Source organism: Rhodamnia argentea, chromosome 9, assembly GCF_020921035.1.
Source record: "Rhodamnia argentea isolate NSW1041297 chromosome 9, ASM2092103v1, whole genome shotgun sequence".
In the NCBI taxonomy this organism is placed as follows: Eukaryota; Viridiplantae; Streptophyta; class Magnoliopsida; order Myrtales; family Myrtaceae; genus Rhodamnia; species Rhodamnia argentea.
The window spans coordinates 1,522,943-1,539,774 of record NC_063158.1 but is presented as its reverse complement, the minus strand read 5'-3'; the positions used below and the strand labels follow the sequence as shown (position 1 = coordinate 1,539,774).

The 16,832-nt window shown below is 35.9% G+C and overlaps 1 protein-coding gene across 1 annotated transcript; it reads left to right on the top strand.

Annotated features, from left to right (window-relative positions):
- The first annotated feature begins 2,318 nt into the window (after nt 1–2,318).
- Nucleotides 2,319–15,884, top strand: LOC115740791 (putative RING-H2 finger protein ATL21A). The gene is made up of 2 exons (XM_048285443.1): nt 2,319–3,033; nt 15,799–15,884. Exons 1-2 carry the CDS (start codon nt 2,319–2,321, stop codon nt 15,882–15,884), a joined length of 801 nt encoding a protein of 266 aa, XP_048141400.1.
- The last annotated feature ends 948 nt before the right edge of the window (nt 15,885–16,832 follow it).

Genomic DNA, 16,832 nt, shown 5'->3' with positions numbered 1-16,832 from the left:
TTTGGTAATTATCTTAGAATCAATTAGAAAAAAAACACCGCAAGTGTCAAAACTTTCGTATAGTGCTCACTTGAGTGCCATAACTTTTTCTTTTCGATCACTTGAGAGCCATGATTTATGTGTGACTTTTACTTGAGTGATATAAATTTTTAAAAACATTCACCACAAGTACCATGCTACGTTAGATTTTTGCACTTAGGTTAACAATTTTAAAAAGTCATAGTATTCATGTGATTAATTCAAAATTATGAAACTCAAGAGATGCTGTCCGAAAGTTATGACACTTATATTATACTTTTCGGGTAGTCATATTGTTTTTATATGCCTTTTTTTTGTGGAGTAGAAAATGCTAGAATGAAAAAGTTTTGATCTCATTGTTCAGTAATAAAATGTTAACATAAACTTGTTTGATTCAATTTCTAGTTGGGTGTTGGTTTTATTTTCTCGAAGGTTTCTGGATACATTTTATGGTGTTTGAAAGCTTGAAGTCATGCTCTATAGATGACAGTTTTGGCACGTTCTTTTCCATACAGCTAACTGACATGTACACGCACCGCGTGTAGGTAGGACATTGAAAACATAAGAAAAATCATCTTATTATGAAATATTTGAAATTTTGAATCATTAAACAATAGGATGAAATTACTGGTAAAATTGCATAATTCAGAAATAATTATCAACTCTTATTCGAGTTATTTTACTCGTTTTTTTTAATCAAATTTCTAATTTTTGCGATCTTAGACAAAAAGACTTATTATGTCATTTACAATTATTTATTCACCTTGCTTATCAATAGTCTCATATTAAATTAGCAATATTTATTTAAGTGACTTATCACTTTTCTCCAATTTAGTTACTAACTGATTTTGGGGTTTTGACTCTCATTTAAGTTACTTATTACTGACTTTTACCAACCTCTCTATTGGGTTACCAACTTGCTAACTTTTTGAATTACCATCTCTTTTTAGATTTACTAATCTCAATTAAAGTGATTACCAACTTTTTGTCGATTGATTCACCAACTAATTTTGCATTATCAATTCGTAGTTCAGTAAATCAACAAGGACCAAAATAAACTGGTAACAAACTCAAATGAGAGTTACTGACCCAGAGCTAGGTAACTTAATCAAAGAACAGTCAATAAGTCAATCATATTAAATTTAGTAATTTCATAAAGAGGTGGTAAATATGAGGTCTATTTGAGAAAGGCAAATAAAATTGATAAAATTTAATAAAATTTTTTAATGGGAGTTGATAACTCAATAGTAGCTTAATGGGAGAAAGATTAGTAAAGTCGCGCTAATTTAGTTAGTAATCTCTAGATAGATATAGTAAATGTAGGGGTTTTGTAATCAAGACAAATAAAAATTCGTCATGGTAAGTTAAAAAGAATAACTAAATGTTGTACGTAATCGAAGCGAGAGTTAATAACCCAAAATTAATCGGTAATTTAATCTGACAAAAGTTGGTGAATCACTCTAATTTACATTGATAATTTGGAATAAGACTTAGATATGTAAGTCAGTAAGTCAATAAACAATGCTAGTTTGCAAATTATCAAAAAGAGTCGGGCAACTAAAAAGAAAAAAACCTAACTGAAGCATGATTTCATTTATTTTATTAGTGATGCATTCCCATCCATGCAATCAAAGATTGGTGTAGTGCGGCTGATCCATGGTTCAACTTTTGCGACTGATTCACCTCTTCGAACAGTCTAGCGTCTTCACCATTTTATTCATGAAGGTACTACTCCTATTTCGGCTCTTATACATGCCGCTATTATGATAGCAGCAAGCATTTTTCTTGTAGCTCGACTTCTTCATCTTTTTATAATCATACCATACATAATAAATTTCATATCCTTATTGGCTAGAAAATCTTCTAGTATGTTCAATGCAATGTGAACATTCTTCTTTGACCTAATACCTATAAAAAAAAAATTAGAGAACATTTTATTTTGTTTCTGAATGAGCAGTCGTAAATTACTAAGATTGCTTCGTAATGCTTCAAATAGATTTACTTCCGTTGACAATTGGCATTAAGACAAACTTTCGCATTTCACAACTTTTTCCACTTCTCAGTTCGGAGCCCCTCTTGCCTCAATTATGCCGATGATGGTGCAACAAAATCATTCGCTTGCCTTGACCCGGAAAGTCCAAATTCTTGCAATGCCATCCAACTTCGCTCACTACATTGTTAACATCTCCACGTCATCGGTCATATCGAATGGAAGGGGACATAACCTAAGGAAACATAGGTATTTAAGAAGGATCTATGTTCTTGTTCCCTTGGACCAGCACCTGTTTCGGGCGCACCAAATGACTAATAATATGCCGATCCTCCTCCTCTTTTCCACCTCCTCCTTCTTCCTTCTCGTTCATCTCGTCTCGCCCCTCTCTGACACGTGCTCCTACAATCTATGTGGACGTGGTGAGCCGGCGGTCCAGTTCCCGTTCCGCCTGAAGCAATATCAACCGGACGAGCGCTGCGTGTACCCTGGGTTTGACCTCACGTGCGACGTTCAGAATCGGACGACTCTACGTCTTCCGACTTCGGGAGAGTTCATCGTGGATACCATAGATTACATTGACCAAGTGTTATGGCTTAGAGACCCCGACGATTGTCTCCCCAAGAGGCTCCAAAATTTCAATCCTTCGGGTTCCAACTGGACTGTTCAACGCTACACGAGCTTCACCCTCTTCAAATGTCCAAAGGTGAGGTCGGTTCCTTCCATGCTCCCACGGGTGGCTTGTTTGGACGGCCACGAGTACTATGTTGTGGCCGTGGCAGTGGACGATTTGTCGCAAGACATGAACCTCTTGTCGCAGCTCCGGTGCGGTGATAACTGGACCATTCAGATCCCGACAGTGAATAGCACGTTTGCATCGCCTTACTATGCGATCGAGTTCTCAAACACATTCGGCCTGACCTGGGCCCGGCCTTCTTGTGGATCGTGCGCAGCAGGCGGAGGAACCTGTTGGTTCGAGGGGAAGAACGGTTTGGAGACTAAATGCACTTACCCGAAATACGATGGTATGCGCCCTTTACTTTCAACGAAACGTTTGGTTAATGATTAGAAATCCTTTTCTCGATTGGGTAGAAATATTTGGTCAATAATTAGAAGTCCTTTTCTTCGTTGGATAGAATGTAGTTTTAACTAAGAATAGCTATATTGATCTGTACTCTACGAGTTATCAAAACTTTGAAATACACTTATTGTCATAAATATGTATAAATTGTCGTTTCACCGTGCATCAAAGAAGGCTCCTTGAAAAAGGTATCCAATTTGACCCTGGTGTTAATCTAAGTAGGAGGCGATGTGATTCGAGTATAGTATCTGGTGAATCCAAACCAAGCATTTGACCGCTTAGTCGACATTGGGAGATTTATTATTACTGTATATTGATTCTTATTGAGTACGAAGATGATACCACCTTGGTGGACCACGTACGCATCAATATTGTCATAGCAAGACTTGGTAAATGATATGAAAGCGAAAGATAACATTCATGTGGCTCTATCAAATTTGTGCGATTACATTTCTAACTTTCATTTGCTTCATGCTTTGGATAATTTGTAGCTTAAATTATGGATTGAAATGTGGGATAAACTCACGTCAGCACGTCTCTTTCTAATTAATATTGTTTCTCTCTTCAAAGCGACTCCGAAGGATGAAAACGAGGGACGGTGGGTCTTCTTGTTCGTCGGCATACCGTGTATCATGGTCATCGTGAGGTTGTTATGCTACATAAGCTGCAAATACTGCACTCGACGCCAGGTTCAACAAGACCAAACCGATCCAACGTCTCCGACCGGCCGAGCTCAAGCCCTTGTGGCTATCTCTGGTATGGACACACCCGCAATTGAATTGTACCCGAAGACTCGGATAGGCCACGGCGGAGTATCGATGCCTCTGGACAACACTTGCTCGATATGCTTGTCGGAGTACAGACCGAAGGAGATGGTGCGGACCATTCCGGAGTGCAAGCACAGCTTCCACGCTCATTGCATTGACCCGTGGCTCAAGAGGAATGGTAGTTGCCCTTTGTGCAGGAATCATCCAGGGTATGTGACCACATCTTATCTACACGGGAATATGTCTGTATTGTTACTAATAGCATTTCATCATGCAAGTGTTAGTAGGAACGCATTTGTCACGATCTCATTTCGAGTAGAAAATGGGGGAAAATAACAAAAAAAAAAAATTGCTAATCAGTCATAAATCTTTCAATTTGACCAACTTAGTCCTAAACCTTTTGACGATTTGTCAATTTAGTCATTATGGCCAAATTTTAATAGAAAATCGCTAATATGAAAGTTTTCTAAAAATTGTGATAATTTTTTATTTTATTTCATTTTTCATTTTTTATTTTCTTTCTTTCCCATTTTTATCTACGAAGTACGGCGAGGGCTGCAAAGCCCTCGCTAGTTACGGCCAAGGGTCGCGGCCCCTGCATCACCTATGAAAAAGAAAAGGAAAAGAAAAAAAAGAAATTAAAAACAAAAGCAAAAGAGAAGAAAAAATAAAAAAAAATTATGAAAAATTCCTTCATTGCGGGGTAGAGCAGCTTGGTAGCTCGCAAGGCTCATAACCTTGAAGTCACGGGTTCAAATGTCATAATTTTTTTTGTGAATTATAAAAATTGTCTACCTCAGCGGTTAAAATTTGCCGGAAGGACTAAATTGGCAAATCATCAAAACGTTCGAGATAAAATTGGTCAAATTGAAAGGATTAGGAGTAAATTGGCACAAGTGAAATATGTCTAGTATTTTTTTGGTAATTTTATTGTAGGAGATGATAGGGCGAAAGTTTGGCCAACTTTTCAGTTCACCAAACAAAATGAATTACGTATGATACTGGTTCGATTAAATGTCTACTTGGGTCTAGGTATTCTCGGAGGTATTCCATAAGTTGTGCTAGTGTTTGAAAGAACAATATCATTATGAAAAGATTATCGTTTCAACGTGTGTGTGTTTGTTTTTTCCATGCCGTTCAATTTTCAAATTACCAATGAGATCAATTTATTCTCCATAGCAATTTTAAATGCATTTATAGGTAGAAGAACTTAGTGCTTATCCTTAAAACAGTCGAAACGAACTAGGCAAGCATGTAAGAGCATTCATGAGGACCGGTTCAAGTTCATTTCAATATAGGCCATTATCTTCCCACGGGTAGTTATCCTTGTCCATGTTACTTAGTATCGCTATGAAGTTGCTCATTTAGTTTCTCAAATGACTAATTCCATTTGGGTTGTGAACCCACCGCATAATTAACCGCGTGATTTTTAGAGGAATAATATTTTTTCTCTTAAGTCCTAACCCAATTTTCATTGGTTTTCTTAGGTCTACCAAGTCCACGATCTCAAATTGAGGGGCACTCTTGAGTCATACCTAATTGAATGCGCGACATTGTGTTATTGTTTGGAATCACATTTGAAGCTAGAGTGTGGCGCCCGTAGTGACATTCTCCGGGAACCAAACGGTGCGGGAGATCGGGAAGTTTCACGCTTTTGTAGAGTTGCAATAAGGCACTTGCTTCGCGCTTTGTATAAACCTAAACCCATCCTCCAGAATCAAATCATATCGATCGACCAAGACGTAAGAGCAACTCGCTCAGCCGGTTGTTGGACTTATGTTAGAGATGATGAGCGTCATGTGGAGGATTCCGCTTTTGAGTTGATAATGAGCGTTCACACGAATAGGTGTCGTGCAGTGAATTGGGGGACAAGTATGAAAAGAAAATATATAAACTTATTGCATTAGTACCAATTTCCAACACCGACTATGTCAATGCTATTTGGGTTTTGACGATCAGCAGCATCGGGCCTCTGAAGCTACCTAATCCCCGTTTGGGGGTTTGCCTGGCCTGAACTTCCACCTCCATTTATATGAGTAGAAGTTGTAGGAACTGTTGGGAAATATGATGATAAAATGGGAAAAAATAGAATCAGACTTTGAGTTGTGATAATACTCTCTTTAAGAATTTTTTTCCACAACAATGCTAATAGCTACTGGCAAAAATCCTTTAAGATACAACAAAGTTCCGGAATGACAATATCATATAACAATTCTGATATTCTTTCAAGAACTCTAAAAGGAAAACAATTGGAAACGAAGTCATTGTTTCTCTTGAAAAAATAGGAAAATGAAAGTTGAAGTTATAAATTGTTCAACAATTTATAGCGACAATCTTTCAACGGACATAACCTTTCGAAGGTTAAGAAGTCATGTTCGAGTAGACACAATGTTCCAAGAGTTGCATTCCTCTGAAATAATCACTAATAAGTAACCGCCAAGTGGGAGAAGACACCTCTTCATTTGTTTTACAAACAAACTACCAACAATCCCCCACTTTATTTGTAAAATAAAATTAATAAAATTTAAAAAAAAGATACAACCAAAATTTTCATAAAATTAATATACATACATAAAGGTCTCTTTCAAGTTAAATATTTATTTAGTGCAAGTATCTCAAAAACTCTATCAAAGAGTCAAGTAGCTGTAGCTTTAAACTCATCACTTTGAATAATATAATTGCATACACCGCACATATACTAAGCTCTTGTTTCAACTAGAAGTTATATAATTTACTCAACACTATTATGGCATTATGCTTGTTTGTGTTTTATAAGCTCTCTAAAAAGTAACCCTAACCTTCATAAGAAGCGGCACCACTTCATTGTCCATATGAGTGAAGTATTTACCATGTGTTTTTGTTACTAATAAACATGTTACCTATTCGTGTTATACTTCATTAAGAGTATAACTCAGCCTCCAATAACTTAACGGATGATTCCGGCTTCTTATGTTTGGGCTAGTACAGGCATCAAACAACCGCTTTAAGTAACTTGTTATTGCCCTTTAAATCTTATAACTAGTGATATACTTGTATTAGGCCGAGTTACCATTATTGTTGATTTTAGTCAAAGAGTTTCAATCCTATTTCTTTTGAGATCTCCTTTACCACATCTCCTAGTAGAGTCTTTGTAAAGGGATCGGTCAAATTCTTACTTGACAGCACATAGACAATTATTATGGTACATTCTGAATCAATTGTCGCACGTACTCATATCTTATACTGATATGTTGAGACTTGCCATTACAAGTGCTATTGTAAACTCTTACTAAAGAAGTTTATCTGTCACAATGAATAGAACTAGGAGGCACAGAACTGGAGCATAATTTGATATCGAAGAACAAATTTCTAATCCATGCAGCCTCTTTCTCGATTGCTGCTAGATCAATGAATTCAGATTCCATCGTTAAATGAGTTTTGTATGTTTGTTTCTTACTCGCCCCATGTACAACATATCTCTCCAACATAAAGTAGAATGTTTGTCTCTCACAGTTGTAATCCAACTAGAATTGATGTATCCTTGTAATAAAACCTAATCATTATTGTAATGCAATCCCAAATTTTTAGTTCTCTTAAGATAACAAAAAATTCTAATAATAGTACTTTAATATTTTATACTTGGATTTCTAGTGTATCCACTCAACTTACATAAGGAAAATAACAATATCAAGTCTAGTACAATGCATCGCATAAGACCCTATAACACTCGTATATTCAAGTTATACTACTGCTTTACTAGTATTATAATTTAATTTAATACTGTAACCAAATGGAGTACACATTTCTTTAAAATCAAGATATTTAAATTTATTTAGCATCTTTCGTACGTAATCACTTTAGTTCAAAGAGTAATCCACACCATGTTTTTCCACTTTAATACTCAAGATATGGAAGAAGAATAATATAAATGTCAAAAGTTGCATACGATGATTATTTTAGTGCCAAAAGTTTCATTCGGATCATATAAGTGTTGAGGCTAGTGTTATCATCTAGAGAATGGATGAATAGGTGATTTCAAAGATTTTAAGAAATTAACATGAAACGTAAACGAGTATGTTTAGAGCTTCGTTCAAACGATGTTAGCTGGTAGGATTTGAAGTATTCTCAAATGCAGCGTCATGTATGCTTTAACTATCACAATACATAATTACAGAGAGTAAAAGAAATAGAATGTGCATAGAGGATTTATAGTGGTTTGGCTTTGTTTAAGCCTACGTCCATTTCTTCATGCTAGCAGCCGATTGGCTGGATTCCACTAGTGAATATCTCGGATGGTTACAATTTGATGAGTTGACTTCTCGTTTATCACTCTTACACTCGCATGTTCTCATTTAAGTATTACAATATATGATCAAAAGTACGTGAAGGATTTGAAGCTCTCTTGATATTGAAATTTTGAATTCTATTCTCTTATATGTGCGCTCTTCAGCCTTGAAGTCTCCTTTTATACTCCTCCATCGGCTTAAGTACACCACAAGTGCCATAAGTTGTGTACGGCGCTCACTTTAGTGCCAAAACTTTCAAATCGATCACTTCAGTGCTAAGTTTTTGTAACTTCGATCACTTCGGTGCCAAAACTTTCAAAACAATCACTTTAGTGCTAAGTTTTTGTAACTTCGATCACTTAAGTGCCAACTTCTTTTAAAAACGATCACTTTAGTGTCAAATTCACCGAGCCACGTCATCTCAAATATTAATAAAAAATACCATGTGTCGAATTTTCGGCAAGACACGTTAGCTCTGGCACTAAAGTGATCTTTTTTAAAAGAAGTTGACACTTAAGTGATCGAAGTTACAAAAACTTAGCACTAAAGTGATCGATTTGAAAGTTTTGGCACTAAAGTGAGCGCCGTACACAACTTATGGCACTTGAGGTGTACTTAAGCCCTCCTCCATCTCCAACTATCCGTTGCAAGATCTCTAGAGGACCACTCTTCAAGACTTCCCTGTTTTGACGAGATTGTATACAAAGGATTTCGTAGCCGTTGAGATCGACAAAAGAAAGAATCCCTCTTTGGATCAAGTTGTCCATACAATTATGATCCTAAGTTTCCATAGATAGATTACTTCATTAGGTGACTCATCCTCGTCTCCCTTTGATCCACATCTTTGATTGATCTTCATGATTGATAATCTCCAAGTGCGAATCCAACTTGATTGCTAGCCATTGTGATGATGTAATGTTTCCATTAAATCATCTTGAATTCATCTCTTGATAATCTAGTCGTTGCATGTGAAATACTCCTCTCAAAGATTGAACATCATTCTAATGTCCGAGCTCAATGCTCCACTTTTGAGCTCAATACGGCGTCCGAGTCCTTCAGAACACCGTATGAGCCTACCTTGCCAGATTCAATCCCATACACCTTTGGATAATATGTAAAATGACATTTCACTGCATTAACTTAGATATAAGAGATTATGGATTGTTTTATCAACTTCAAAATCAATTAGGGATTTTTCTGTACAATCTTCTTCTTTTTAATGATGACAAAACTATCCATATAAATATACCAATTGTTATGTAAAAGATGTGAGTTACATAATGATTTTGCTAAACAAGGATATATCATTTGATACTTCAGCAAAAGATGAGTTCTAGGATAATGAATTTAAGGTTTTGAATTCGTTCTCAAAAAGTGTTTCCGTTTTGCTTCCAGAACTTGTAGAACCTATACCAATGTGTTTGAAACTAGAATATGCATAGGTTCAGAGCATTGATTTTATAAAATATAAAGTCTATATTAGAGCGAGAGTGACTTGTATTAAGATATCTCAAGTATGAACAAACCTCTTTTTGTTGGAGGCAAATTGTTCATTCTCGATCTGTAGAACTTGTATACCTTGCATCAAAGTAATGAGCTCAAAAGATTATGCATAAACTTAGGTATAGGTTCGGAGAACAAAACTTTAAGTTTGAAATTATCAGCGCTTGAAATTATTAGCACTTGTCGGCTTTCTCAGAACTTGTTCCCGTGAGAACGTGTTCTTTATATTTGAGAACTTGAAACCTATTCAACCTATTCGGAGAATATTGTACCATCATTCTCGGGATATGTCTTCAAATTTGATACTTGTTCTTGCAAATAGTTAATCACATCTTTCCATAGATATGAGAACCTATAGTTTATATCTTTCCCGCAGGTCATAATCACACATCTTTTCTCACCAACATGACAATTAAAGGGTATAAATTTCTCCTCCTTTTTGTCATAAGCACAAAAGGATATATCAAACCAGCAAATATATATATTCAATGTAAGCTACTTAGGTAGGTTCATTCAAGATACAATTATTCAAGCCAAATACTAAACATAAAATTGCGCAATAGATTCAAAACCAAAATTCAATGTAGAGGTAGTGATCAAAATTCAAACACATCTAAATCTTAAAACAAAATCAAACTTTGACGAAATAAGGGAGCGAAAACAGCTCTATTTTAGCAGATTTGGGGCTCGATTTGATGAGGATGGGCCTTGAGTAGTTGTGGCTGGCACAAATTCTGAAGATAGTTGAATTAAAGCAAACTTGGATAGTTGAGCCAACTTCAAGTCGATCCTTTCCTCCATTATTTTCATCTCCCTTTCTGCTTGTTCCATCTCAAAGCATGTTAGATGGAATTTCTTATTTATATCATCCCTTAAATTCTGAGTTAACAAAGTTAAATTGTCCTTTATCTAAAGCATTTGGACACAAAGCTCGGTCTTCGATTTTCTCAAATTGTCTTTGGACTCTCCTTGCTTGAACAGATGTCCAATAGGTTCTCTGCATCTGAATTCTTTTCTTGATTCTCACTAGGCTTATCTTCATAAGATGACTCCTTCTAGGCCCTCACTCTTTTCTCGTGTTCAATTTCATCGTCTATCTCCTTGTTTATTTGGGCGGATAGTTTTTCCAAAACTTTTGTCCCTACTAAAATGTAGCTAGGATCTAACTTTTGTTCCTCCACTACCATCCTTGCATATTTTGCTCGTGCCATAGCTTGCTCGTTCTCTTGATGGAATTTCGGAAGATCTTGAACAAAAAAGTTTTCTAAGTTGAAATCTTTAGAATTCTGATCTTCTACGCCATTAACATCCTTTCCTTTTACCGAGGCGATGTTTAATTCTTTTTCGGTTGGTTTGGATGCACATTTTAAAGCTTCCTTTTCAGAAGTAAATCCATTATTCTTGATTAATGCTTTCACAAAATTTTCATGCCATCCTCTCAATCTTGTGTTACGAACAACTTTCATGACAGTTTTAGCAAGTCTAATTTTTCTTTCTAGATAAAAGGCAGCTTGTTCACCAAAGAAAGAATATACCGGACTTATAAGCTATTCAATCTCCTGTTTCATTTAGTGCACAAGTGTTGGACTAGATGTTGGGATAGATGTAGAAGGCACTAACTAAGTCTATGGGAAATTTGATCAGAACGAGCTTGGAAAACTGTTCCGGCTTTTGATTAATGACAACTCTAAAGTTCTCCATCTTCTTGTCCGTGTGTTCCACTTTCGAAAGAAAGGCAAGGCTTGCATTTTTAGGCATGTTTTTCCTTAGCTTCATGAATTCATAAGTCATTTTGTCTTTCATTTCATCAACTTCCTAAAACATGGTCTCGTGCTAGTTTTGAACTTGTAGTTTCATTTATTCCGAAAGTAGAGAATGTCCTTGAGTAGTTCAAAACCAGTATTCTCACTCATCTCCTCTTCTTCTTCTTCAATCCGAGTTTTCATAGTGTCAGTTGACTCCCCCTCAGGTTGTGCTTCTTTCACTTCAGTAGGATCCATTTCATCTCCTGCGACATCTTCCCTATTCTCATTGAGGAAGGTATGATATTCATTCACCATCTCCTTATGGTATCTCTTCTTCTTCTTCCAGCCTTGTCCTTTCACGCTCTGCTTTTATAGCAGCTTCTCTTTCCTTCTGAATTTTCAATATGAATTGCTCAAGGGTGAGATGATTCTCATCTTCTGATTCATTCACGGTATGCTTTGAATGATTAGAGAGATTATTCAGATCTGTGGCACCGATTAGAGCTCTAGGATCTCTAAGCTCCAACCTGTCCGAGCGACGAGCACCGGTCGAGGGTTTCTTTGTAGTAGGGGAATTTTTGGGTGCCATGAAGGATTTTGAAGGAAAAATTTGAAAGATTTTAGAACTTACAAAGTTGAGACGCAAGAGAAATTTGAGAGAAGGTGAAATTTTTTGAAGAGAGATCTCGAATGAGACGAATGGAAAGTGAGTGAAAATTGACTATTTGGCTGAGAAATTTAAAGAGTAACAAAGTAATACAAATTTACGAAATTGCTTTTTGACAGAAGGAAGATTTGAGATTTTATTTCTAAATAAAGATTATAATTAGTCACTTAAGAATATGCTAAAGATACTCAAAAGATTTTAGGTATGATTTTTAAAAATAAATATTTGAAAAGGTATAAATAAAATAATTTTGAAAAAGAAATATTCACACAATTCAATCACGATAATCACATCACTCACAACATTTTGCAAAATATTAAGAAGATTGAGATCGTGCGTACATTATTTATGCCAAAAATAACTACTTACGCGCCAAAAGTTTGAATGATCAAACTTGATGTGAGTTTTGTTCAGATGATAATCTCCTCGGATAATGTATTAGATCTTGGATGTTTATACTTTCCTCGGGTGTTGCATTTTGCTCAGAAACAATATTAACGTATCTAAAAGATAACTCAAACATGCATAGAAGTGATAACCAATTTTTGTCTAATATATTTAAAGGAATCATTTTCAAGAGATTTTATGAATATATCAGCTAATTTATGTGTTGAATCAACAAATTGAATATTAACATCACCATTGTGCACGTGATCATGAATGAAATGATGCTTAATTTCATTATGCTTTGCTCGAGAGTACAGAATTGGATTCTTTGTGAGGTAGATTGCACTGGTGTTGTCGCACTAGATTTCCACATTTGATGTCTCAACAACAAAGTCCCTCGGTTGTTGTTTCATCCATAATATTTGAGCACAACAACTCTCTAATGCCACATATTCAGCTTCAGCGGTTGATAGTGCCACAGTATTTTATTTTTGTGAGAACCAAGAAACTAGCATCAATCTCGGAAGTGTCATGTTCTTGAGTTACTTTTCCTATCTAATTTGCAATTTGCAATATCGATATCCGAATAGCCATATAATGTAAAGTCCGATATCTTTAGATACCACAATCCCATATTAGGATTGGTTCCAATATATTTTATAATCCTCTTTACTATAGAGACTTGTGATTTCTTATGATCCGATTGGAATCTAGCGCACATATACACACCGAAAATGATAACAGGTCTAGAAGCGGTAAGATACGATAAAGAACCAATCATGCTTCTATATAACTTCTTATCAACTTGTTTACCCTATTCATTCTTATCTAGCTTGGATGAAGAAGACATTGGCGATTCTCTTTTTTTTTTTTTTTTTTTTTTTTTTTGCAGTTTTCCTAATCAAATTTCTTCACAATTTCTCTCTTATATCTCTCTTGATGTATGAATGTTCCCTATTTATTTTGATTCATTTATAGTCTAAGGAAGAATGTAAGTTTTCTCATCATGCTCATTTCGAATTCGCTCTGCATGAACCGAGAGAAATTCTTGCAAAGTTTTTCGTTAGAAGAACCAAATATAATGTTATTAACATATATTTGGATAAGCAAGATATTTTTACCTTCCCTCTTGATAAATAAAATTGTATTTACTACCTTTTTTGAAACCTTTTCCAACAAGAACGCGGTGCTTGCTTGAGTCCATAGAGAGCTTTCTTAAGCTTGCAGACATGATCTAATTCCTTTGGGTCTTCAAAGCCTGGAGGTTGTTCCACGTATACTTCTTCTTTAATGTAGCTATTCAAGAACGCACTTTTGACATCCGATAAAGTTTGAAGTCGTTGTAGTTGGCATAGGTGAGTAGTAATCTGATGGATTCTAATCTTGCTATTGGAACATACGTTTTATTGTAGTCAATCCCCTCTTCTTGATAGTATCCTTTTGCTACGAGTCTTGCCTTGTTTCTTATAACTTTGCCCTTATCATCTAACTTGCTTCTGACTACTCATTTGGTTCCAACAATTAGATGATTCTTTGGCACAGGCACAAGTTCCCAAACTTCACTAAGTTTGAACTAATGTAGCTCTTGTTGCATTGCTTCTATCTTGCTTTCGTCTCCAAGAGCCTCCTCAATTCCTTTGGGCTCAACTTCTGAAATAAGTGCAAATGCATTTATGGAATTTTTGAGTTTGGATATGGTTTTGATCCCCTCTTCTATGTCCCCAATAACAAGATCTGTAGGATGATTGGATTTATATTTCCAGTCCTTGTTGAATTTTTCATGTTAATCTTCTGGAAATTTATTTGGATTTTGTCTTTAGAAGATGTAAACGTTTGAGTGTCTTCCATGTTTTGAGTAGCTTCGCGTGATCTTGTGTCTTTAGATGTTGAAGTTTGCTCGGATAATGGATTCTGCTTAGTTGATGAGTTTTGCTCGGATGATACAATGATTTCTGCTCCCGAGTTCTGAATATCATTTCCATCTTCAAATCTCACATTCATTGATTCATCAACTGTTTTTGAACTTTTGTTGAAGACTCTATATGCTTGTTTCCCAAGAGTGCGGGCATCACAAAGTTTTACTTGCTCAAACTTAGCATTTGAAAATCCTCTCACATCCTCGGATGATGTGTCTAGAAAATACATATTACCATGCCTATGTCTTGTGAATGAGCACCTGTTGTCTCGGCTAACACATGAGCATTTATCCTCTACAAAAGATATTTTATATCCAATATCACATAATTGGCTTATACTTATGAGATTGAAATTCAAACTCTTAACCAATAACATGTTATTGATGAAGAGATTGCCAATCTTTACAGTTCTTTTGCCAATAATTGTTCCTTTATTATTACCACCAAAGGAAACACTTCCTCCATCGAACTTAGTTACATTGATAAATGTTTTGGAGTCTCTAGTCATGTGTCTAGAACATCCACTATCAAGGTAACGTTGGTTTCTTCTTTTCATTGGTACCTGCAAACATTAAAAGAATTAAAGCTTTCTTTGGTACTCAAATCTCAAATTCATCCTTAGAGTCTAAGTTGGCCATTAAACAGATGTTTGCATATTCCTCATCGCTTTCTCATTCCGTGTCACTCCAAGTTTTTGCCTTCAGAGCTTTCTTGGATTTTTCATCCATTCCTTTCTTCTTTAGGAGAGGACAATTAGGTTTGATGTGTCCTTTCTTTTTGCATTCATAATAAATAACATTTTTGTCCTCATCTCTACCACTAGATGATCTTCTTTGATAATATTGTTTAAAATATCTTTTGTCTTTATCATTTCTGTCTTTCTTAGCCATTCTTCTAAACTTCTTGACCATTAGTGCTTGTTACTAATCATCTTCGTCTTCAGAACCTAAGACATCAGAATCGGTATTAGATTTCAAAGCAATATATTTCTTACCTTTTGAATGAGTTTCCTCATTGATTCTTTCATCCTCATAGGATTGAAGAGTTTCAATGAGTTCATCCATGGATAAGGGTGAGATCCTATGAGTCTCTCGAATGGATGTTTTGATATTGTCCCATTCTTTTGTGAGCACACTTAGAAGTTTGTTTACTCATATTGGCCCAGACACATGTTGACCATGATAGACGAGTTCATTCACTATTTTAGTGAATCTATCAAATATTTCTTTCATCGTATCATTAGGCTTCATTTTGAAAGCTTCGTAGTAGCCAAGAAGTGTGTTAACTTTGGTCTCCTTGACTCTGTTTGTTCCCTCGTAAGTTATGTAGAGCTTGTCCCATATCATTTTTGAAGAGAAACAATCTGCAACACGTTTGTATACAGCGGGAGATAATGCACTATAAACAGAATAAATAGCTTTAGCATCTAGAGCATCTCTTTTTGCTAATTCAATGGCAGTTAGAGCAGTTGTGGGAGCAATGCTGGTGTTGTCCCATGCATTTGAGCTGCCTGAAGTGCTTGCAGATGGATCAATGCCTCTTTGAACAACGTCCCAGATTTACGAGTCTTGACATATAAGATATAACTTGAATTTATTCTGCCAAACATTGTAATCCTTTTCTTCGAAGTAAGGTGGTCTATTGTTGATTCCTACTTTAATCCATGTGGGAGAAAAATTGCTAGCCATAGATATCGTTAGCTCAAAAGTAATAACACTTCAATAAAAGTACTTTGAAAATTTCAAAACTCCACCTCCACCGGTTATACATGCATCCAATGGAATCCAAACTACTCAAAGAAATAAGGTTTTTCTTCAAATCCGGGATGTGCCTAACATCTGACAAAGTTCTTACTATCTTGTCATGACATTTGATTCGCACCGTGCCAATACCTTCAATCCCGCAAACCGTATTGTTTCCCATCAAAACCGAACCATCAGTTACTTTATCAAATGTGTGGAACCAATCTCTATTTGGGCACATATGGTATGAACAAGTCGAATCCAAAATTCATTCATCATCTACACGACAATCCGAAGATAAAATAGTAAGAACATTATCCGCATTAGCAGAGTCATTATCCTTCACCAGGCTAGCCGAATTAGAACTCTCCATTCACTTTTTCCCCTTAGCCTTGAGCAAAGGACACTAGTTTTTGTAGTGTCCAAACTTGTGACAATAGTAACACTCAACTTTTTTCTTGTCTTGGCCTGACCTAGACTTCGAACACCCTTTACTATTACTGTGTCTATCTCGATAATTCAACCTTCCTCTAACAACTAAGCCATCGGCTTTATCTACACTACTACTCTCATTTAGCTTTGTACATATCTCCACGGAATTCAGTACATATCTCCGCGGAATTCAGTGAGGCCTTCACATCCTCAAGAGTCATGGATTCTCTTCCATACAACATAGAATTCACAAAATTCTCATACGAGCTCGGTAGCGAGCATAATACAATTAGGGCTTGATCTTCATCATCTAATTTCA

Bases quoted from the DNA above. Each gene is read 5' to 3' on its own strand.
- LOC115740791 (XM_048285443.1), top strand. From the start codon at position 2,319: ATGACTAATAATATGCCGATCCTCCTCCTCTTTTCCACCTCCTCCTTC. The intron at 3,034-15,798 runs GTATGCGCCCTT...ATTCAATGGCAG, and splicing joins CACTTACCCGAAATACGATG to TTAGAGCAGTTGTGGGAGCA.